A 20,242-nucleotide genomic window follows, 5' to 3' on the forward strand; every position below is an offset into this window, starting at 1 on the left:
TTTATTTCCCATGGGCTTATTTTCTATAATTAGATCAATTAAATCAAGTTAGCTAATAATGTTGTTTAAATCATCTAAATTTGTACTGATTTTCTATATATCATTGAAGTCTGACTATAATTGTGGCTTTATTTCTTTCTGCTTGAGAGTTCTGTCCATTTTTACATCATATATTTTGAAACTGTCCATCTTTGCATCATACATTTTGAAGCTCTGTTATTAGATACATCAACATTTAACATGACCATGTCTTCTTGATGAATTGATCCTTTTATCACTATAAATTGATCTTTATCCCTGGTAATATTTTGGCCCTGAAATTTATTTGGCATGACAGTAATAAATATAAACACTCCAGATTTTTTAAAAACTAATGTTGGCATCATAAATCCTTTTGCATCCTTTTATTTTCTTGCCTATTTGTGTCTTTAGATTTAAAGTGTATTTCTTGCAGGGATCATAGAGTTAAGTCTGCCTTTTTAAATCCAACCTGCAGATCTCTGCCATTGGGCATTAAATATCCTTTTAATTGAGATATTCAGCCTATTTCTGTTTAATGTGGTTATTGATAAGGTTAAGTTTAAATTAAATTGGTATTTGTCATGTTGATGTTTGTTTTCTGTGCATCCCAACTGATATTTATTCCCTTTTTCTCTCTTTTTCTACCTTCTTTTGAATTAGTTGAATACTTTATGATTCCATTTTATCTTCTTCATTGTATTGCTTTATATAAATGCCAATTTATATAAATGCCAAGTGACTAGAGCATATTCCTCTCTGAACCTCATTTTGCTCAGTGTAAGATGGAGGTAATGATAATATTTGTCCTAGAGGATTGTTGTGAGGATTAAATGAGGTGATAAATGTAAAGCATGTAGGGCAGGATCTGAAACATGGGAAGAGCCACGGCCACAGCTACAGAAGAGTTGGTAGTGGTGGCTGTTGTCATTGTCCATGTCATTTGCTTTCGCCTATACTTTGCACCTTTTCTCAATGCATGCCTCTTCCTGCTGAGGTGCTGCAGGAAGATGGAAGCACCTGGAGCCTTAGCACTTGGTAATCTCTTTCATTCCTCAGTGAACTGAGGGAAGCATTCTAGTAGTAATAATGGCTTTTGTCCTCTTGTGCTTGGTCTTCTTAGGAAAAAGTCTCATGAAAAATTTCTAGCAACAACAACAAAAAGCGATCTCTGCTTTATTATATTGTGATGGTCCAGGCACCGTGTGACACAGGAGTAGAGGGACACAGAGGAGAGCTGTTGCAGCCTCCTACATGCTGAGGACTGAGGCTCACTCTCCACTTCAACCCAGGTGGCACCAGTTCTTCATTTCTAGGCTCCTCCATGACGTCTGGTTCCACAATCCCCCCAAAATGAAACCTCTGCCTCCCTGATTTCCATGTCTCTCTCAGCTGCCTTTACCCCTTTGTAAGGGGAAAGTGATTCTGGCAGATGTCACCAGAGGGCCATGTACTCTTCTCCCTGCACTGGAGGCTCATCCCTAGGCACCCAAGGAGACACCCAAAGATACACAATCAACATTTCCCCACAAACAGCCATTGAACACCCTCCATGTGCTCACCTAGTACTAAACACACACGATACTTAATAAACAGAGCTGAGTACATTCACAGACTCCGCTTGGAAGACTGCCCTGTGTTTTTTTTTTTTTACACAAATGACAACTATACAAGCCTCACCCTGGGTGCTCCTCTGCCAAGTGGTCCCAGAGCAGAGGGATGCTGGCTCCAGGGACTCCTACATGCGTTTGTTCAAGATTTCCTGGACCAAAAGTTGAACCAAACCCAAGTGGATCTTTCTCCTTTTTTTGTAGTCCTTTGTAGTTCACTCTGGACTCTCATATAGCTTAAATGCCACCAGTGAATGGCAGGGATGGCAGTATCTCACAGGCATGGATTTTAAGAAAATGTTACAAGCAAGGATATGTTAGAATCATGATGCAGAGTTTTGCCTGGAGCCTCAAACCCAAATATGTGAACCTTGCTTTATTTCCCAGTAGATGTGTGCCAAAAGCTGAACACAAATCGAAATAGAGAATCCAGTGATGAATCCTTTACAAAGTTGGTAATTGCATATATTGGGTTGACCAAAAAGTTTGTTCGGGATTATCTGTGACATCATATGAAAAACCCAAACAAACTTTCTGGCCAACTCAATAATTCTTTCTACTAGGACTACTATTTTTTACTACTACTAATAATAACAACAAGCATCCATAATGCCTAACATTACTGAGCACTTACTATGTGCCAGTTACTGGGTATGTCATCTTCATAAATGAGGTAGATGCTGTGCCATCCCCATTTGACTGCTGAGTAAACTGAGGCATGGGGCAGCTAAGCCAAAAGACAGCTAACAGCAGGCTAATTCCCACCTCAGTACTTCCACCTTGAGTTTAAGATGTAACCCTTCAGCTTAACTTAGGCTCACAGCACTGTAATATTGGTATGTCTATTCCCAAATCCAGATTTCTACATATCTGGATGGCTTGAAGAGAGAGCTGAAGGCCACTGCCCACCCAGCTCTGTCTGTAGAATGAGGAGCTGGAGTGCGAGGTGGGGAGGTGGGGGGAGCCACCTTTGTATCTGCGGTGAAGGAATTCCATCTGCTGCAGGTGCTTTTCCATTCTGCCTAAGGAGCATGTTCCAACCTAAGAAAATAGGAGCTGGAGCTGACTAGACAGAAACAGTACATTGTAGCCCTCAGTTTTTCTCAGTTTTGACATCTTCTGTTATGTGCTAGATTAGCAATAATTCTGAGGAAAACCTCAGATGGAAAACCCTTCTTTCAGGCAAATCAAATGATACTTTGTAAAGGAGGATTAATTTTTCTCTGATCCCATTCAGCTTTCCCATTCAGCAGCTTTTAACCCCAAGTCTTCTCTGATTGGAATAGCCATTCATGTTCTTAGTTCAATAAAAAAAAAAAAAGCCAAAGTTTGTGGTTTGCAAGAGGAAGAATAGCATGCTGAAAGGGCAGTCTAGAACTGCTGTTCCAGGTGTAAATTCTGGTGATGTCATTCACCAGCTTGGAGCCCTAGAGAAGTTACTTGAGCGTTCTGAACTTCCTTTTCCTTAGCTGTGACATAGGAGCAATAACATAGTGACATACTGAGCAGTAAGTGCTTACTTTGTGCCAGATATTGTTCTAAGCACTTTCTATTTCATTAGCTACTTTAATCCTTACAACAGTACTCGAAGTAGGTACTATTATTATTATCTCCATTGTACAGAGGAGAAAATGGAGGCAGAGATGTTTAGTAACTTGCCCGAGGTCACTCAGGAACCTAGGCAATATGGCTCCAGATTCAAGCTCTTAACTCCTCCAAGTGGGTATAATCAATTCAGGTAAAGTACTGGGCACAGCACAGAAGAATAATAAGACTTCACTAAACAGTAGCTAGTATTTCTATTATGAAGGAGAAAAACTAATGATTCCATATGAATTATATTCTGTGACTTCAAGTGAACTCGTTTTCTTAATTGCATTTTCCTCAGTTAAAGCTACACTTTATGGGACTTCCCTGGCAGTCCAGTGGTTAAGAGTTTGCCTCCCAATGCAGGGGATGTGAGTTTGATTCCTGGTCAGGAACTAAGATCCCACATGCCTTGTGGCCAAAAAAGCCAAAACATAAAACAGAAACAGTATTGTAACAGATTCAATAAAGCCTTTCAAAATGGTCAACAACACCCCCCCCCAAATCTTAAAAGAACTATAACTCTTTAGATGTAGTAGCTGTGTTTGTTTTTTTGAATGTCTTTATACAGATTTAGGTCAAGAAGAAAGAAAATATGGGTAGTAGCTGCTAGAAAAATAGAAGACTGTTATGATCTTACCAGTCATTACTAAAAATGCAAAAACCTTTGCCCATTGTCTTTATTTGATCTTTCATTTCATCTGTTTCCCTGTGTACATATGTGCAAGGGGAGTTCTTACCACATATGTAGCTGTTAATAACTATTAGTAATGATATGCTTATGTATGTTTTATAATTAGACTGACATTCATTATGTATCTACTTCTTGCCATACTTTGTGCTTATACTTCACAAGCATCATCTCATTTAATCCCCACAACAACCCTGCAAGAGAGAGCTGTTTCTGGCCATGCTTTTCCAGAGTACCAAGTGGTTAAGTATCTTGTCCAACATCTTGGATTAAACAGAAAAACTAGAACTGGAAGAGTATACTCTTAGTCAGTACAAACCAATAAGCCACTCTCTCCTTAGACCTGGCTGAGGCTTCCTTTAAGGTCCATTTCTTCCATGGATGCATTAATATATTTCGAGAAGGTTAAGAGCACTGTCCAAGGCAACTAGGTGATCCACATAACCAGAGCTGCCCATGTTGGCCTCAGAGCTGATCAACTTGCTAGCCAACCACCATCAGCCTCAGCCCAGCCACCATCCTCTAGTCTGCACCCCTGTAACCATCTCCTCCATTATTTCCCTGCCTTCTCTCTTGCCCTTTCAATCTACAGTGCATTAACTACTCAGCAGCTACTGGGATCATCTTAATTAGAAACATAAATCGTCACTTCCCTGCTTGAAACCCTCTCATAGTTTCCCATTCTTATTTAGATTGAGTGTATTCCTAATCTAGTTGACCCATTAAAAAGTCACTCTGTATCTGTTGTGTAACAAGTGGAGTTCCAGTGAAAGCAGGGAGACCAAGTAGGAGCCTATTCCTGTGGCCCAGGTAGAGATGATAGTAACTTGAATGGGGAATAGCAGTGGATATAGAAGTATAGGATAGAGACCATCCCTGGCTGTCCAATGCAGGAGGCACAAGTTCAATCCCTGGTGGAGAAACTAAGATCCCATGTGCCCTGCACCAAAACATCAAAACAAAATAGAAACAGTTTTGCAACAATTCAGTAAGGGCTTTAAAAATGGTCCACATAAAAAAAAAATCTTAAAAAAATAGATGGGATATATTTTGAGAGGAAAAAGAGCTCAAAAAACTTTGCAAAGAAATGCATGTCTCTATGCCATGTTTGAAACTCTCATCAGAAAACTTTATAAAGATGACTCTGGTTTCCCAAGAGCCTGGCATTCAGAACTAATTGAAATATTATACAAATGTATATTGACCACCTACCATACATCAAAAATTGTGCTAGTAATTTAGAAGAAAAGAAATAAGTTTCCTTCCTTCAAGGAACTCACAATCCAGTAGAAACAATACATTGGAAAATAAAGAAATTATAGCAGCATGATCATTGTAACTACCAGCAGAATTATTTGTAGGGCCCAGGAAGTGATGACATCAAGGTAAGAATACAAACTTGTAAGAATACGAATTCTAGCATAGGGATCAGGGAGAAGGCATTTCAGGTACCATAACATGTACAAAGGTAATGGGATGGGAAACTATGACCACTTCCTGTGGTCAGAAAGTAGAGATGCTATGAGATACAGAAGCTGAATTTGGAGAGTATAGAACAGCCAGATGCAAATGCTCTGTTTTGTCTCTGTAGGCTAAGGTTTCACTGAGTGTATTCTTACCACTGATGCTACACAACAGTGTTTATGATACACAGATAAGCGTATAGTTAAAGAGTTACATGTTTTAATGTGTATTATGCAGTATAATATAAAATTAGATATCAATATAACATGATATAACAATTCCTTTCAAAATAAACTTATTCATGTTAAATAAGTCAATTTAAAGAAAAAAAGGCAACTAAATTATATGATAGATGGACTGATTTGGGATAAATCGTGGAGGTGCAGTGTGAGTGGCCGAAGTTGTGGGCCCCCCTCATGTCTGCAGGGGAGACTCAGTGAAGGTGTTTCCACAGGGAGATCCATGCTAGAATGTGCAGGTGGCAGGATCTGTCCTGAGGCCAGAAGGAGGATGCAAGTCATTCTGGTCTGTGGTTGACCATGGCCCTCAAATGTGGGCTGGGACTGAAAGAGTGGAGGTGTGAGCAGAGTGAGGAACTTTGCAGGAGGTAAAAATCAGCTGCACTTGTGACTGAGGAATAAGCATAAGGACCCGGATAGCTCCGGTCTGTGGCTTGAAAGTCTGAGTGCTTTGGCCACCAGCCACTTCTAGGAGCTCCTGAAATATGTCAAATGGTGTACGTTTTCGTTAGGTGCATTCTTCATTACGTTCCAAAGCAGAAATCCTGTCTGATTCCAGGTGAAGTGGGGACTTGAAAGTAGTCCAATTGGTTTTTGATAGCAGGTAAAGCCAGTTTGGGAACTTGAGGATTTGAATGCATTTGAGTATGGCCAGGTCTCTCTTCGCTTGATCCAATAGAGCCTGAAAAGCACCAGCCTCACTTCCTTAATCAGTGCCAACTCAACATGTATCAGTCCACAAGGCCGGGGGTGGGGGATAATTCATGTATCAGTAACAGTAAGTTACACGATAATAGCATCTTTGAAGTGTGCCTTTGTAATCCTTAACCTTCCTTAATTTTTTTTTTCCTGTATGAAGAATAATTTCCATCAACAGACCTCCCTCTCCGAGGGAGAGGTGTAGGGAGGACTTACTATTTCAGCTTGAAACTTCCTTTCTGTATCGTACCTTCATTTGCCAGAATCACAGCAAAAGCAAACAAGGGAAGTTTTTCCTGAGTAAGACTTGAGACGAGGTGAAAGAGTTGGAGTTGTAATATTTAGCACTATTCTTTTCTCTCTTGTGCAACAGCAGGAGTTTCCCTACCTACAAGACTTTTAGCACATAAATAAATTAAGGTGCAGTGTAACATTTTCCTAGGTGCTTTCTGGAATCTGACAAGGAATTTAAGTCAAGTCTGATGATGGGCCACGGTGCTTTCTGTCAGTGGAAGTAAATCCTGCCTCCTGTTCCTTATCCTCAACCACACCCCAGAACCTGCTTTCTGTTTCTGAGCCCTGTGAATTTCCTTGTCCGTGAGCACCCAGCTTCATGGTAAAGCAAATTAAACAGTGCACTTACTCAAGCTTAACGCACCTCTGGTCTTTTTCTTTTCTTTAGGTATTTATGGGCCATCGGTAAGAATGTCTGGAAGAGATGGAAGAAAAGATTCTTTGTCTTAGTGCAGGTAACTCTTCAACTCTAATATCAATCTTAAGAGCCATTATTTTTAAACACTTGATAGGGTTCATTAATGTTTTGGGGGTTCCCTGGTGGCTCAGATAGTAAAGATTCTACCTGCAATGTGGGAGACCTGGGTTCAATCCCTGGGTTGGGAAAATCCCCTGGAGGAAGGCATTGCAACTCCACTCCACTCCACCCCAGTATTCTTGCCTGGAGAATCCCCATGGACAGAGAAGCCTGGTGCAGGCTATAGTTCATGGGGTTGCAAAGAGTCGGACATGACTGAGCGGCTAAGCACTTTAATGTTTTTTATATAATTTACCTTCAGTGCACAAAGCTCAAGTGTTTAACTCAGTGAACTTCTATTTATTATATATCCATGCAGTCACCATTCAGAGGGATACAGAATATTTCCAGTACCTAGATGTCTCCTTTTCCTACTTTTACATCACTTTAAAATTCTAAACATTAATACATGCTAATTAGTTTTTAATTCTAACAATACAGAAATATATACGAAAGGTGGTAACAGTAAACCCTCACCCCTGCCAGCAATGCAGGGCCCAGGGAGAGAGCAAGCATGTGCCAGATTAGGGCAACAGGAACATTAACACTGTTTTACAAGAATCTGCTGTTTCTAAAAGCACTAAGATAGTCATTATGAGAAAAGCCAGAATTTAGTTGGACTTTTTACATCTTTTTCTTTGTTTCATGTGTTTGACTGTGAATTATCTCTGGAAAAACGTTCCAGTCTTACTGATTTCTGAGGCTTCCAGATCCCCAATAATTAAGGTTACCTTTCTAAACATATCTTTCCACATAGATTTTTAAAAAAAATAACCAAACTCTTCATGTTGTTTATTAACATATTTTTTTTGTTTGTTTTTGAACACAAATCGTTGTAGACACTGTTTCATGAATGTGTGTATCACTCAGATTCTAGTACCTGTGGAGTTTTCCTTTTTGATATCCTCTGGGCTTCTTCAGTTGGGACTGTTACTAACCGTGCAGCCAGGAACATCTCTGTATATATAGATGCAGCTGTAGGTACAGATATTGATACTAATAATACACTAGTAATATATTATTGATATCATTGCTCTCTTCTATGCTTCCTTAAGAAAAATATAATTCCAGAATAGTAATATGTATCCTTGAAAAATCTCTCTCTTCTTTTTTGTTTTTGTTTTTTTTTTTTTTTGGTTTGTTTGCTTTTTCATCAGGATTTTTCAATTTATAAAGGAATTTGCCATTACCTCTTTTTAATTTGTAAGTTCCACCAGAGCATGTAAACTATAATTCATTTTGCCAAAATTAATTTATGCTGTACTTTGACACATGTGATAAGGTGAATCAACTTGTAATTTAAATTTAAGTGACTAAAGGTGTTTCTGGGTTACTGTGTTGGCTATGGGGTTTCCCTGGTAGCTCAGCTGGTAAAGAATTGCCTGCAATGCAGGAGACCCTGGTTCAGTTCCTGGGTTGGAAAGATCCCCTGGAGAAGGGAACGGCTACCCACTCTAGAATTCTGGCCTGGAGAAGTCCATGGACAGAGGATCCTGGCGGACTACAGTCCTTGAGGTTGCAAAGAGCCTTTACGAGTATTTTGGGCTCCACCAATTCCGAAACCTCACAGTAAAGCAGCTGCCAATCTTCCGCTGAGCCTCTAAGGCAGACTTATCTCTCTAACTGTAAGCAAGACATGATCTTTGCTTTCATGATTGCTCTAGGGTACAACAAAACCTCAAAATAAATTAACCAAAGGGAAACTTTGGAATTTTTCCCACCCATTCAAATGAGCCACATCTAAGTGATAGAAGACATTTAATCATTCCAGTACATTTCCTCGGAATATCAGCTAACCAACATTTATCCAGTGCCTATTTTGATTAGGGCGCACTGATAGATCATAGAGAAGAATCTGGAGACCTAGTCCCTACTTTCAAAAGAGTATCTCTTAGAGTTCCTCATAAGCAGACAGCAGAAACAAATGCAAGGCAATTATGATTTTTTAAGATGTATTTTGGAAGGCTTTTGTGGTAGTTAATATGATTGTTGCAAAAGCTACTTCCCAGAGGAGTTGCAGAAATCCAGGCGGTGGGAACCATGGCCAGTGTCATTGATGGTGGCTGTAGGAGAGAATCAGCTCTGACCATTTTCTATCCTTGCATCTCCACTCAAGGGTCAAATTTGAGACAGGGAACTGGGTCAGTCCAGCTTGTGTTACACACCCAACTTTTCACAGGGCAGGCCATGGCACTTTGACTCAGTGCCACTGAGCTGTCTCCAATGCAAAATCAGGGTGCCATTACCAGACACAGAAGTGAATGCTGAGCAGGCACAAACAGGTGAAACCTACTCTAAAGAGAGCATGTAGGTGGAGAGAAACAGACATCAAAAGAAGTAGTGCTGGATTATGGGTGATTCCCCACTGGGCGAGCAGCCCCCCTAGAATCACTTGTGAGTCTGGCCTCCCGCATAGACAGTGTGCTGCTTCAGGGTCAGTTCTGTTTCTGATTCCTCTAGCTGTCCTTCCCTCTCCTCAGCTCCAACACATTCCCTGTCATGCTCAGTATCTGGCATGCTTATTCAGGAAGTGTTTGGTGGAAGAAAGAAGGAAAAGGAGGAGAGAGAAAGAGCCCAGGCAGTGCTTCAGGTGGTTCTGAGAAAGGAAAGGTCATATGGCCTGGAGAGTGGCTGGCGGCACCTTCTCAGAGGAAGTGGGACAAGTGGCCTTGTCATGTGATACAAAGTCTTATCTCCCACTGTGGTAGCCGGTTATGGGACACAAGACTTTCCTCTGAGAATCTTTGAAATGACAGAGTGCTTAGGAGATGTAGCTGATCTCTTACTTCGGGAGAGATTTCACTCTTCAGGAAAAAAAAGTAATTGTGCTGAAAATGCTAATGAAGCTATGTCTATACAATATTTACTGAACCCAAAAGAAGAGAATGATAGTTATAAGCAATGCAACTGGGATATAGACATTTGAGGGCTTTCACACCAAGCCATCTACCAAAAGAAGATAAGAATCACCCAGTAGCTACAAAGCAAGCTCTGTGCTCACTTTTGAAAATCATAAGAGGATCGGAGGCCCACCTGAAGCTCAGCGTCTTTCCTACAAGGATTTTGTGAGATGTTTCATGTACATGTGATTCTCAGTCACTTTAAAGAGCCCTTGTGGTACATTGGGTACAGGGATTCCCCCAAACTAAACCTTCTGTTTCAATCTAAACCCAGTGCCTCCCTTAACACCTTCTGTGGCTTACAGAGGTGGTACAACAACTTTGCCATCACCAAGGTAATGGGGGAGCCAGGAGGAGAGCTCAGGTTTTGTTGACATTATTGTCTTGTCCACTACAACAATGTCTCAAAGCAGTTTTAGTGGCCTGCCTGGAAAATACTGCATCACTTTTGGATTCTGCTCATTTTTTCATCTCTGCTGTTTAGATGATCACACTTACAGGCACTCTCTGAAAATGATGCACAAAAACTTAAGCACTTTGAAACAACCCCAATGCCAACAGAACTGCAAGAGAAAAGTTCAAGGCCCCAAATCCTGGCCCAATTCAGGGAAACCAAAAATACCCCAAGTTGCTTGAAGAGAAAGATGATGGTCCAAGTGGTGACCACTGGCGCCGGGCAGCTGTATGTGGTGTGGAATCCAGTCTAACAGACGGATGATTTTGAGTTTCTTTTCAGCCACCACACCATTCCACTGACACTCAACATGCAAAAGTAAAAACAGGAGAACCTGGACTTCCCTGGTGGTCCAGTGGTTAAGACTCCATGCTTCCTCTGCAGAGTCTCTGGTTCCATCCCTACTTGGGGAGCTAAGATCCCACATGTGTGTGGTGTGGCCAAAAACAAAACAAAATAAACAGGAGAACCAGTCTGATCAAATTTGGGGATGGGTGAGGGAGCTGGGGAAGGAAGCAGATCCCCCTACCCTGTCCTGCGCTGACTCCACAGCATCCTGAGGGGTCTCTGTGGGACAACGTGAAGCCACCACTCAAGAAACACAGCTGCCCACATGACTCAATGAATGTTTGTTTCCTCTCCATTCAGACAGAGTGTTTTTTATAGAAACTTGGTGATGCATAATTTCCAACAAGATTGTGAGTTCCATTAGATTTAATACAAGGAAAATTGTTTGCAAAGCCTAAAGAGAGAACATACCCAACACTAGTCTCCTCAGAGTCCATCTCCTCTCCCACTCCAGCTGTCTGTCTGTCTGTGTGTGTCTCTCTCTCTCTCACACATGCACATGGTCTCCTTTTTTGTCCATAATGCAGAATTTTGGCATTCTTAGTGAGATTTCCCTTTAGAGCTAAGCTACTACCTTGGGAACAAAAAATAGCTTGTAAATGGACTTCCTGCTAACCAGGGACAAAGGCCACCCTTTGAGGAGTGTTGAGCCAAAGCAGCAATTCCCATGTTTAAGGATCAAGGCTAAAATGATGGTGAGTGTGACTGGAGCCCGCCCCACCGGCCCTGATGGGAATGAAGCCGTTTCAGGGGGTTTCTGTGACAGAGACTTCAGTGTTGCTCCACCATGTTTTCCGGTTATGGATCTGGACTGCCTGGACTGCGTGTTGTAGATTTGGGAGCCATGCAGAAGCCTCTGACACAGAGAAGACTCTGAGATGGAGCTCAGGAACCTGCGTCCTTGACACGCAGCCCAGAAGGTGCTGGTGCAGGGTGTCCAGAGACCACCTGTGAAGAAACACGGCTCAGAAGTCATTGTCCCTGTTAAACCAAGTCTCTCATTCCCTGTAGACTATGCTCTTTCAGAGTGTATGTTCTCCAAGAAAATGAGCATCAGAGTAACTAAACAGAGTAACTAAACTGCTGGGGCCATGGTCAGGACCAAGCACATTGATTACCATTGTCAGGAACTGTGACCAGACCACTGCTAATGATGAAGATCAGCTCCACTCTGAGCTTCCCACCTTGGATTGGAAGGGGAGGAGTGGACACAGCCAACTCCTCAACCATATCAGGTTAGAAAGCCTCACCTCTATCATCTTCTTCTTTTAAAATATTTTTCTACCATACCCCAGTGATTTCTTGTTAAAATCAGTTTTTAACTGGTCTTCAGCCAAATTATTTCTGAGATACTTGTCCCCTTTTAGCACCTTTCTATGATTTCTGTAATAATGCTGATAATTCTATTTTACGGCCTCTTGAAGTTTACAAGGTGTTTATCAAGCTGGTCTTCACAACATTTCTGTACTGTAGCGAGGAACCGTCTTACCTCCACCACCACCCAAGTTCCACGTAGGAGGAAACAGAAGCTGAGGCTGCTTAAATGACTTGCCCAGGAGCAACAGCTCAGAGACAGCCAGTGTGCAGCCACACCCAGGTCTTCTGATTGCAGGTGTCTGCCATGAGGCCAAACTCAGATGGAACTGTGCAGACACAGCGGCCTGTAGCTCTCTCACTTGCATCAGTTAGAGCCAATGTAGTCCCAAAATAATATCTTGTCTCTGATTCCCTAGAGATAATATGAAAGCGAAGTGGAAGTTTTAGTCACTCAATCGTGTTTGACTCTTTACAACCCCACGGACTTAGCCTGCCAGGCTCCTCTGTCCATGGGATTTCCCAGGCAAGAAGAGTGAAGTGGGTTGCCGTTTCCTTATCCAGGGGATCTTCCTGACCCCAGGATCGAATCCGGGTCTCCCGCATCGCAGGCAGATTCTTTGCCATCTGAGCCACCAGGGAAGCCCTGAGATTATATAGAAATAATATCATGTCCCTAAATTCTGACCATTCCAACTTTCTAAAAATCTAAATCTGAAAAAGCTAGCATATTGCCTGACAATGTAAAGCACCTCATAACACAATAGTTACCACCCAGAAATCAATATTAAGTTAACCCTGAAAGTGAATTGTAAGGCATAGAGTATGTGAATGATTTATCGCTGAATGAATGTTCGTTCTTCCCACTCAGCTTCACAAGTGCCCTAAAAGACGTTTATATTTATATTCTGTAAACAACAATCATCAACCTGAATTAGCTTAAGTTTTAGAAGAATTATATTGGTTAGTTATTAAATTACTAATTAGCTAAAGAGTTTTTCTGGCATGGCTGGGTCCAGAGCTTAAACAAAGTCACCAAGACTCAGTCTTTCTATTTGAACCATTTATGTGCTTTTTTCCTGTTATCTTTTTGTTTCTCCCTACTATTTTATCAAGAACATTTTCAAACATACAGAGAAGCTGAAAGAATTTTACAGTGAAATCTCTAAAAGCACCGATTAAATTCTTCCATTAGCATTTTACTATACTTGTTCCATGACAAATCTTTTTTTAATTACAAATCTCTTACCTATTTATGTATCATCCATTCATCCATCCACCCACTGATTTTTGAGCAGCTTCATTGCTTATAGAATCTCTTGACTGTACTTTCCTCTAAACTGGCTTCATTCTTGAGGGAGCCCTCTCCATGCAGCAAACTCTGGCAGGTCAGGGATTACAAGACTTCACTGTTGTTCCGTCGCTAAGTTATGTCTGATGCTTTTCGACTCCATGGATTGTAGCATGCCAGGCTTCCCTGTCCTCCACTATCTCCCAGAGGTTGCTCAAATTCATGTCCATTGTGTCACTGATGCCATCTAACCGTCTCATCCTCTACCATTCCCTTCTCCTTTTGCCTTCTTTTACAACAGTTTAGCAAGTCCCAAACCCTTGCTGTTCCCTCACACTTGAAGATCTCTAGAAAATCTGAGGTTCCTTGCAATAATTAGAAATATTCAAAAATAAATCATTCCTTCTTTCCTCCTTTTTTTCCTAAAGTAAGTTGCCAGATTCCTTATTAAAATAGTCCTGATAAACCAATTTCTTTGAGCCCAAAGTTTGTCTGGAACAACTTCAACAGTATTACCAGAAGGGGGCAGCAGCGTACAGCTCTCCAAGAAGCAAGGATCTAAGTAGAAGGAAAAGTCAAAAAGCCCCAAGCAAGTAGTAATAGTAAATGCCTGAACCTTGAAGTAGCACCTTTCTGTTGTGATGTTTCACTGATCTCAAATAAATGTCCCCAACCCTCTATCTGGCTGATCATCACATTAATGTGCTATATAATGTCCAGGTTACCAGAGAGGTAAAGAATATCATTGCAGAGCAGTTTCAGCAATATCTGTTTACTCTCGGGTATGGAGAATCAGTTGTCTGTGGGATCGGTAATGGACTGGAGTAGCATATGTACATCTGGAAGGGAGGAAACCTCTTTATTGGATGACAATACTCATTTTTCTAGAATCACTCAGACTCAATTAGTGAATGCCCATTACATGGTAGATTTTGCTCATGGCAAGGGGAATATAACGAAGACGTATGATTCTCTAAGCATGCCTTCAAAGGACTTATATTCTGGTAGGCAAATACACCTGCTCAGCTACTTTGTAGGAGAAAGTAGTGCCAAATGCAAGGAAACTGCTTACATAAATGCATATATTGAGTATTTGCCAGGTGAATATCACACACAATATAAAAAGCCCTTCACTACTCAATTTATTCTTTGGCCACAATAATACAGGTAAAATACAGATCAAGGCTCTGAGTTACGTGTATGAGAACTTAGGAGAGCTGGGATGAGGTCCCAGGCCTATGTGACCCCTATGCAAAGATGCCATTCTTAATCCTCCTTTTTAGAAGAAGATGCTTATTGCAAAGCACGATACATGTCCACTTACAAACATACTCTTAGTGGCTTTATGTTTCCCTTGAAGCCCATCGAGACCCTGCAGTATAAGGAACAGATTCTGTAAACTATAAGCACAGTAAAGAAATCCACGTCAGGCAGAAAGTTTTCATCAGGAACCAACAGAGGGCAGCAAGAGATAAACCAACCAGTGAAACAATCTCCTGAGGGCTGTTATCTTACCGCTGGGACCTTCATGCCGGGGACTGTGGGAGATACAAGCAGGGTTTGAGAGGTCTAATTTCTTACCATTTAAAAAAAGGACAAATCTGACCCACGGAGGAGATAAAAAAAATATGCCCTGCCAGGATCAAAGTTCACTTAGTAAATGTCTGTTTTAATAAAGGATACTAAGAGATGAGGGATGTGGCACTCCTCTAAGACATTTGACATCCATGGATGGCAAATATGCCCCTGAGCTTTTAGCCTGAAGCCTGAAGGATGCTTGCTCTTCCCTGGGCTCCTTGCAGACAGGCTCGATGCAGAAATGCTCAGTATCCGTTGCTGGGTCTCGATGCACTGTGGCGACAGGATCCTGAAGGCCGGCCTGCAGCTGTGGAGCGTGCACCCAGCACTGACGTGGGCGGAGGCTGGTGAGGGACAGGGGCTGAGGGTGGCTCTCCCGTGACTGGCGCCTAGAGATCAAGCACTCATTGCTTGTGACAGCATGTCACTCCTGCGCTTGTCTGAGATGAAGGGAAGACTTTTCAAAGCGACCAAAGGCATTCCTTCCATGGGAATGGCGAGGAAGAAACGAGATGTGAGGCTCAGTGCACAGAATTGACCTGCAAAACATAAAATACTAAAAGAAATGGAAGCAGGTGTAAATAAAAAACTAGTCCCTAACTTATGACTGAAAGACCTATGTCGAGTCTGAGAACATGACAGCCCCAGCCAGAGGCAGGGCCAAAGTCATAGTAGGTAGAAGCTATAAAATTGCTGCTATGCAACCAGTTTTGACCTACCCAAATGTGAATTTCATGTAGCTTAGCCCAATTAAAATGTAGCAGTAATGATAATAACTAACTTTTCTCGAGCACTTCCTAAGCATCAAGAAAAGATTTGAAATACATTTCACATATGAACTCATGCAGTCCACACAATAAGCCAGCGACAAGGTAGGTTCTCAGATTATATCCATCTACAGGTGAGGTATCAGGACCAGAGAGGTCTTTTAAGTTGCTCCAAGTCACACAGCCAGGAGGTGGAAAAATGCAATCTGAGCCCAGCTCCAGAGTGCAGGGCCTCAGGGGAAAGAACAGGTTTGAATGGGGAGGATTTATTCAAGGAAGACGGGCTCTAGGGACTCAACCTCACATGTCTCTGCTTCTCCTTTTCAGGTGAGTCAGTACACATTTGCCATGTGCAGTTACCGAGAGAAAAAAGCTGAGCCTCAGGAACTTCTCCAACTGGATGGGTACACCGTGGATTACACGGACCCCCAACCAGGTACCTGCCCACCCACTAGGCTGTGAACCCACAAAACTCTCTCCCTTCCCTCCATGTTGGACACTAACTGAGCCAAGTTACTAGGGCATCACAGCCACAGTTCACCATCCCCTGGAGGTTCTGTCCTGAATGAATAAGTGCCGATTCCAGTCCAGGGCTTTGTTTTGACTAAAGGGATCCTCATAAAACCAAAATGAAAATGTAGTACGTTTTTCTTTTATGTAGCTGTGCCCACCTCAAATTTTAATTCCACCCTAGAATGTTCAATAGAAGTTCCTGAAAAAGAAGTCCTGCATGTACTCCCCTGACTCTGTGTGTGTGTGTGTGTGTGTGTGTGTGTCTTAATCACCAGTGATGTGTGGGCTTGGCAGGCATTGTGCCTCCTGTCCAGGTAAACCTGCCCTGTAGGTCCACATTTGCTAAGTACAAGTCACAGTTATCTAATAGTACTTGAAAAGAAAGTCTTTTCTAAACCTTTTTTTTTCCCCTAAAAAGACACCAGTCCACAGCGTAGACATCCAAACTCCTCAGCCTTATGTAACTAAGAGAACCACACAAATGGTAGTATTTCTCAGAAGTTCTACATTGCATAAGTTCCACATCCTGCCCTCTCACACCTCTCTCCAAACCCATGTTATCTTTTTCCCAGAAAGAAAAAAAAAATGAATAGAAATCTGCCTCAAGGAACCTTCAAAATGGGGGGGGGGGTGCGAAATCATTTCAGCATATTAATGAGCAACAGGCACCAACAGCCCTCTCCCAGAGAAGTTTATTTTTATGCCAAATCTGCACAAGGAAAGCATTTCCAACCATACTGCATTATTTGGCCCAAAACCTTTTTTTCTACTCCCATATTGCTCTTCCACATGCAACAAAATACACATAAAGGAAAAACAGAGTCTGAGAGAAGATGGGGCGTTAACCTGAAAAGGTGTAACTGGGAAGACCTCTAGCCCAGTTCATTTGGGAAAATTATCATCTCAGTGGGCGTCAGAATTGCCACTCCCGAGTGCTTTGGACCAGACCTGCCCCCTCAGACCTCCATAGACAATTCGCGTCCTCCCAGGGCACGATACAGAGCTGACCACGTAAGACGTGTCAGGACTTTAAAGGCTCGTCCTGGAAATCCCTCCTTGGGAACAAGACCTTGGAGTCTGAGCCAGTTTCACGCAACAGCTTGAGCAAAGGATGTGGCCCCTGCGTTAAGAAACGAACCCCTGTGGCATTCTGCAGTGGTTTCTTCTCAAATCACAGCATTCCCTTCAGAGAAACAGTCCCTCTTTCCCAAGACCTCCATTTTAAAGTGGAAAACTCAGGGACCAATGTGAGAAGGAAAAACAGCGCTATCTTGTGGCACTACCTCCTTTTAAGCTAGTTCCCTTTTCCTTTCCTCTACACGATAGCATTTGGATTTCACTGCAGTCTACCAAGTACATAGGACCAGAATTATCATCTCAATTTGTAAAGGAAGAAGCAGCACTGGGACTTGAGGTCTAACCCATCTCACTCTTTGGCACCTGCAGTAAAACGTAGCTATGTGTACAGCTATAGTGAAGTTCGAGTTGTTATCTTCTCATACGGAAGCAAGCAGAACTCTCTGCAGTGGGGAGAAGGCCGTTCCATCTACATGCAAAAGGAGTAGCTGTGCACATACATTATAAAAAGCTTCTCTTCTTTCTCTTCACGTTGATCCCCTTGGATATAATTTATAAATTCCTTTACCAAGGATGTAAATGGAAAGCAAAGTGATTATGTTCTTGAGAATAATAAGCAGAGTCTTCTCTGCCTTTCTGCCAAGTCCTAGTTATTTTCAAAGCAACATTTGATTGAAAATGGAGAACCAGATACTCCCAATTGTCATGGGAAAAATCTAACCTAGAATTTTTTTAAAGAGTGATTGTGAAAAATAATAGTTCCTGAACCCTAAACCTAACCAAGAACCAGAATCCTCCTGTTCAAGTAAGCACTCTGGGGACTTCCCTGGTGTCCAGTAGTTAAGACTTCGCCTTTCAGTGCACAATTGATCCCTGGTCAGGGAGCTGAGATGCCACATGCCTTGCAACCAAAAAAAAAAAAAAAAACCCATAAAATCAGAAGCGATGTTGTAACAAATTCAATAGAGACTTTAAAAATGGCCCACATCAGTCACTTACTAAATAATAAATAAATAAGCACTCTAGGAGATTCTTTTTGACAGTGAAGTTTGCCAGCTGAAGATCAGGGTAATTAATAACACAATTTGGCCAGTGTCCTCAGAGATTTGAGAAGTCTTCCACTACTGCTGCCTGAAAGGTGAGTGTGCACGTGAAGCAGGACCTCTGGGTCCATCTGTCCTTCTCCTCCTCTTGAGTTTATTCTTGTTGTCAGTGAAACCACCTGGTAGAGATGGGGCAGGTAGCCTCATAGCATAGACATCCTTGCCTTCGTACCAGCCTGCAAGGCAGCAGTCACCCAGATATAAGCATTGGCTCTAAATCAACTCTTCCAGTATGGGGTCCTTGAAAGGTTAGTTTGGGGAATTGGTAAATAACTGTAAGTAGATTTTACATTTCGGCTCTTCATTTTAATCTAAAGATGAAATTGCTTCCCTTTAACTTTCCCTGGATATGGTTCAAAGAGTATGCAACAATCTCTCAGTTCCTATTAGATTAAGTAAGGAAGTCTTCAAATAAGAGGATATTCATTTGGAATAATTCAGTGGCACAATTTCAACAGCTAAATTAAATCTACGACAACTTTACCACCCTAAATAGACTATGTCCATGTGTGTGGTTGAAACAGCAATCCCCAGCCAGGGAACTGGCCAACATTCCTTGCCTGGTCTGCTTCCATCTAGTCCCAGACATGTCCTCTTGTTCCTGAAGGTCAGTCCCTGTGGGATGTTCCATGGAGAGCCCAGGCATTATCATACATTTTGCAGATTCTGTCCCCAGGATCTGCTCCCTTGCTTAAGAATGCTGCCTGGGAGCACATGTTGGCGTTCATGTTGCCTTCTCTTCCTTGGTTTTCTTTGAGCTAGTTGCTCTGCTTTCTCCTCATTCTCATTGGTGTGTCCTTGGTCTCCCAGGCTTTCTGGAAAAGCTCTGTTGCTCTTCACTGCTGTCACTGTCATTGCTTGTCCTGCTTTACATGTTTCTCTTTGCCTCACTCACCCCATGGCTAGGCTCCACCCTCTTGTCAATAACTCATCCTCTAAGAGCAGTTGTTGCATGCCAGGTGTGCTGACCAGGTTCTGCAGTGGTCCAGCACTATGCTTATAATCATCAGCTCTGGAGTCAGACAGCTGGAGTCAGAAGCCCAGCTCCAATCCCCGCAGCTCCACTTTGTGTTCATGGGATAGTTAGCTCCCTCTCTCTGACCCAGTTTCCACATTTATACAATAAGGACAATAATTAACATTCTTTATAGGCTTCCCAGGTGGTGTAGTGGTAAGAATCTGCCTGCCACTGTGGGAGATGAAGGAGATGTGGGTTTGATCCCTGGGTCGGGAGGATCCCCTGGAGCAGGAAGTGGCAACTCACTCCAGTATTCTTGGCTGGGAAATTCGATGAGCAGAGGAGCCTGGCGGGCTATACTCCATGGGTCGCAATGAGTCAGACACGACTGAGCGACTGAGTACATGAGCACATGTACATACTTTGTAAGGCTGTGAGGAGGAGTCCATAAAAATCTCAACACTTCTTAGCATCTTTGCACCTCTACCTCTCTCCTTCCTGAGTCAGCCCCATGAAAGAACTTTCTGACAGTAGCTCCAAGAACGCAATGTCCCTATTCCGAGCTTCAGGCCCTGGCAAATGGGAGGTGGTGGGGCAGGGGAAAGGTCCTGTCCAGTGATGGCCGGTCTGGAGTTCACCTGCATTTTCACAGCACCTTATCCCAGGGGTCACCGTGAGACTAGGCTTCAGAAGCTCCACTGAACCCATTCTTTTCGTTTAGGTCCTTGGTACCCACTTTTCAGAGCTTAAAGGATTCCTCAAAGCTCTTCTTCATCTCTCTCTCTGCAGAATTTTCCTTCTTACGATGCTGTCCATCCGT

General features: G+C 42.3%; 1 protein-coding gene across 26 annotated transcripts in view; it reads left to right on the plus strand.

Moving 5' to 3' along the window:
• The window catches only part of CADPS (calcium dependent secretion activator), an 807,294-nt gene that overhangs the window by 628,284 nt on the left and 158,768 nt on the right, over positions 1–20,242 (plus strand). For all 26 annotated transcript variants that reach the window (XM_081524519.1, XM_081524520.1, XM_081524495.1 and 23 more), the window contains 2 exons: positions 6,991–7,057; positions 16,099–16,207. In XM_081524519.1, coding sequence (XP_081380645.1) covers positions 6,991–7,057; positions 16,099–16,207 — 176 coding nt within the window. The remainder of the gene's footprint in view (positions 1–6,990; positions 7,058–16,098; positions 16,208–20,242) is intronic.

The sequence above is a fragment of the Giraffa tippelskirchi genome, chromosome 9 (genome assembly GCF_054371585.1).
Source record: "Giraffa tippelskirchi isolate mGirTip1 chromosome 9, T2T-mGirTip1v1.2.pri, whole genome shotgun sequence".
Classification (NCBI taxonomy): Eukaryota; Metazoa; Chordata; class Mammalia; order Artiodactyla; family Giraffidae; genus Giraffa; species Giraffa tippelskirchi.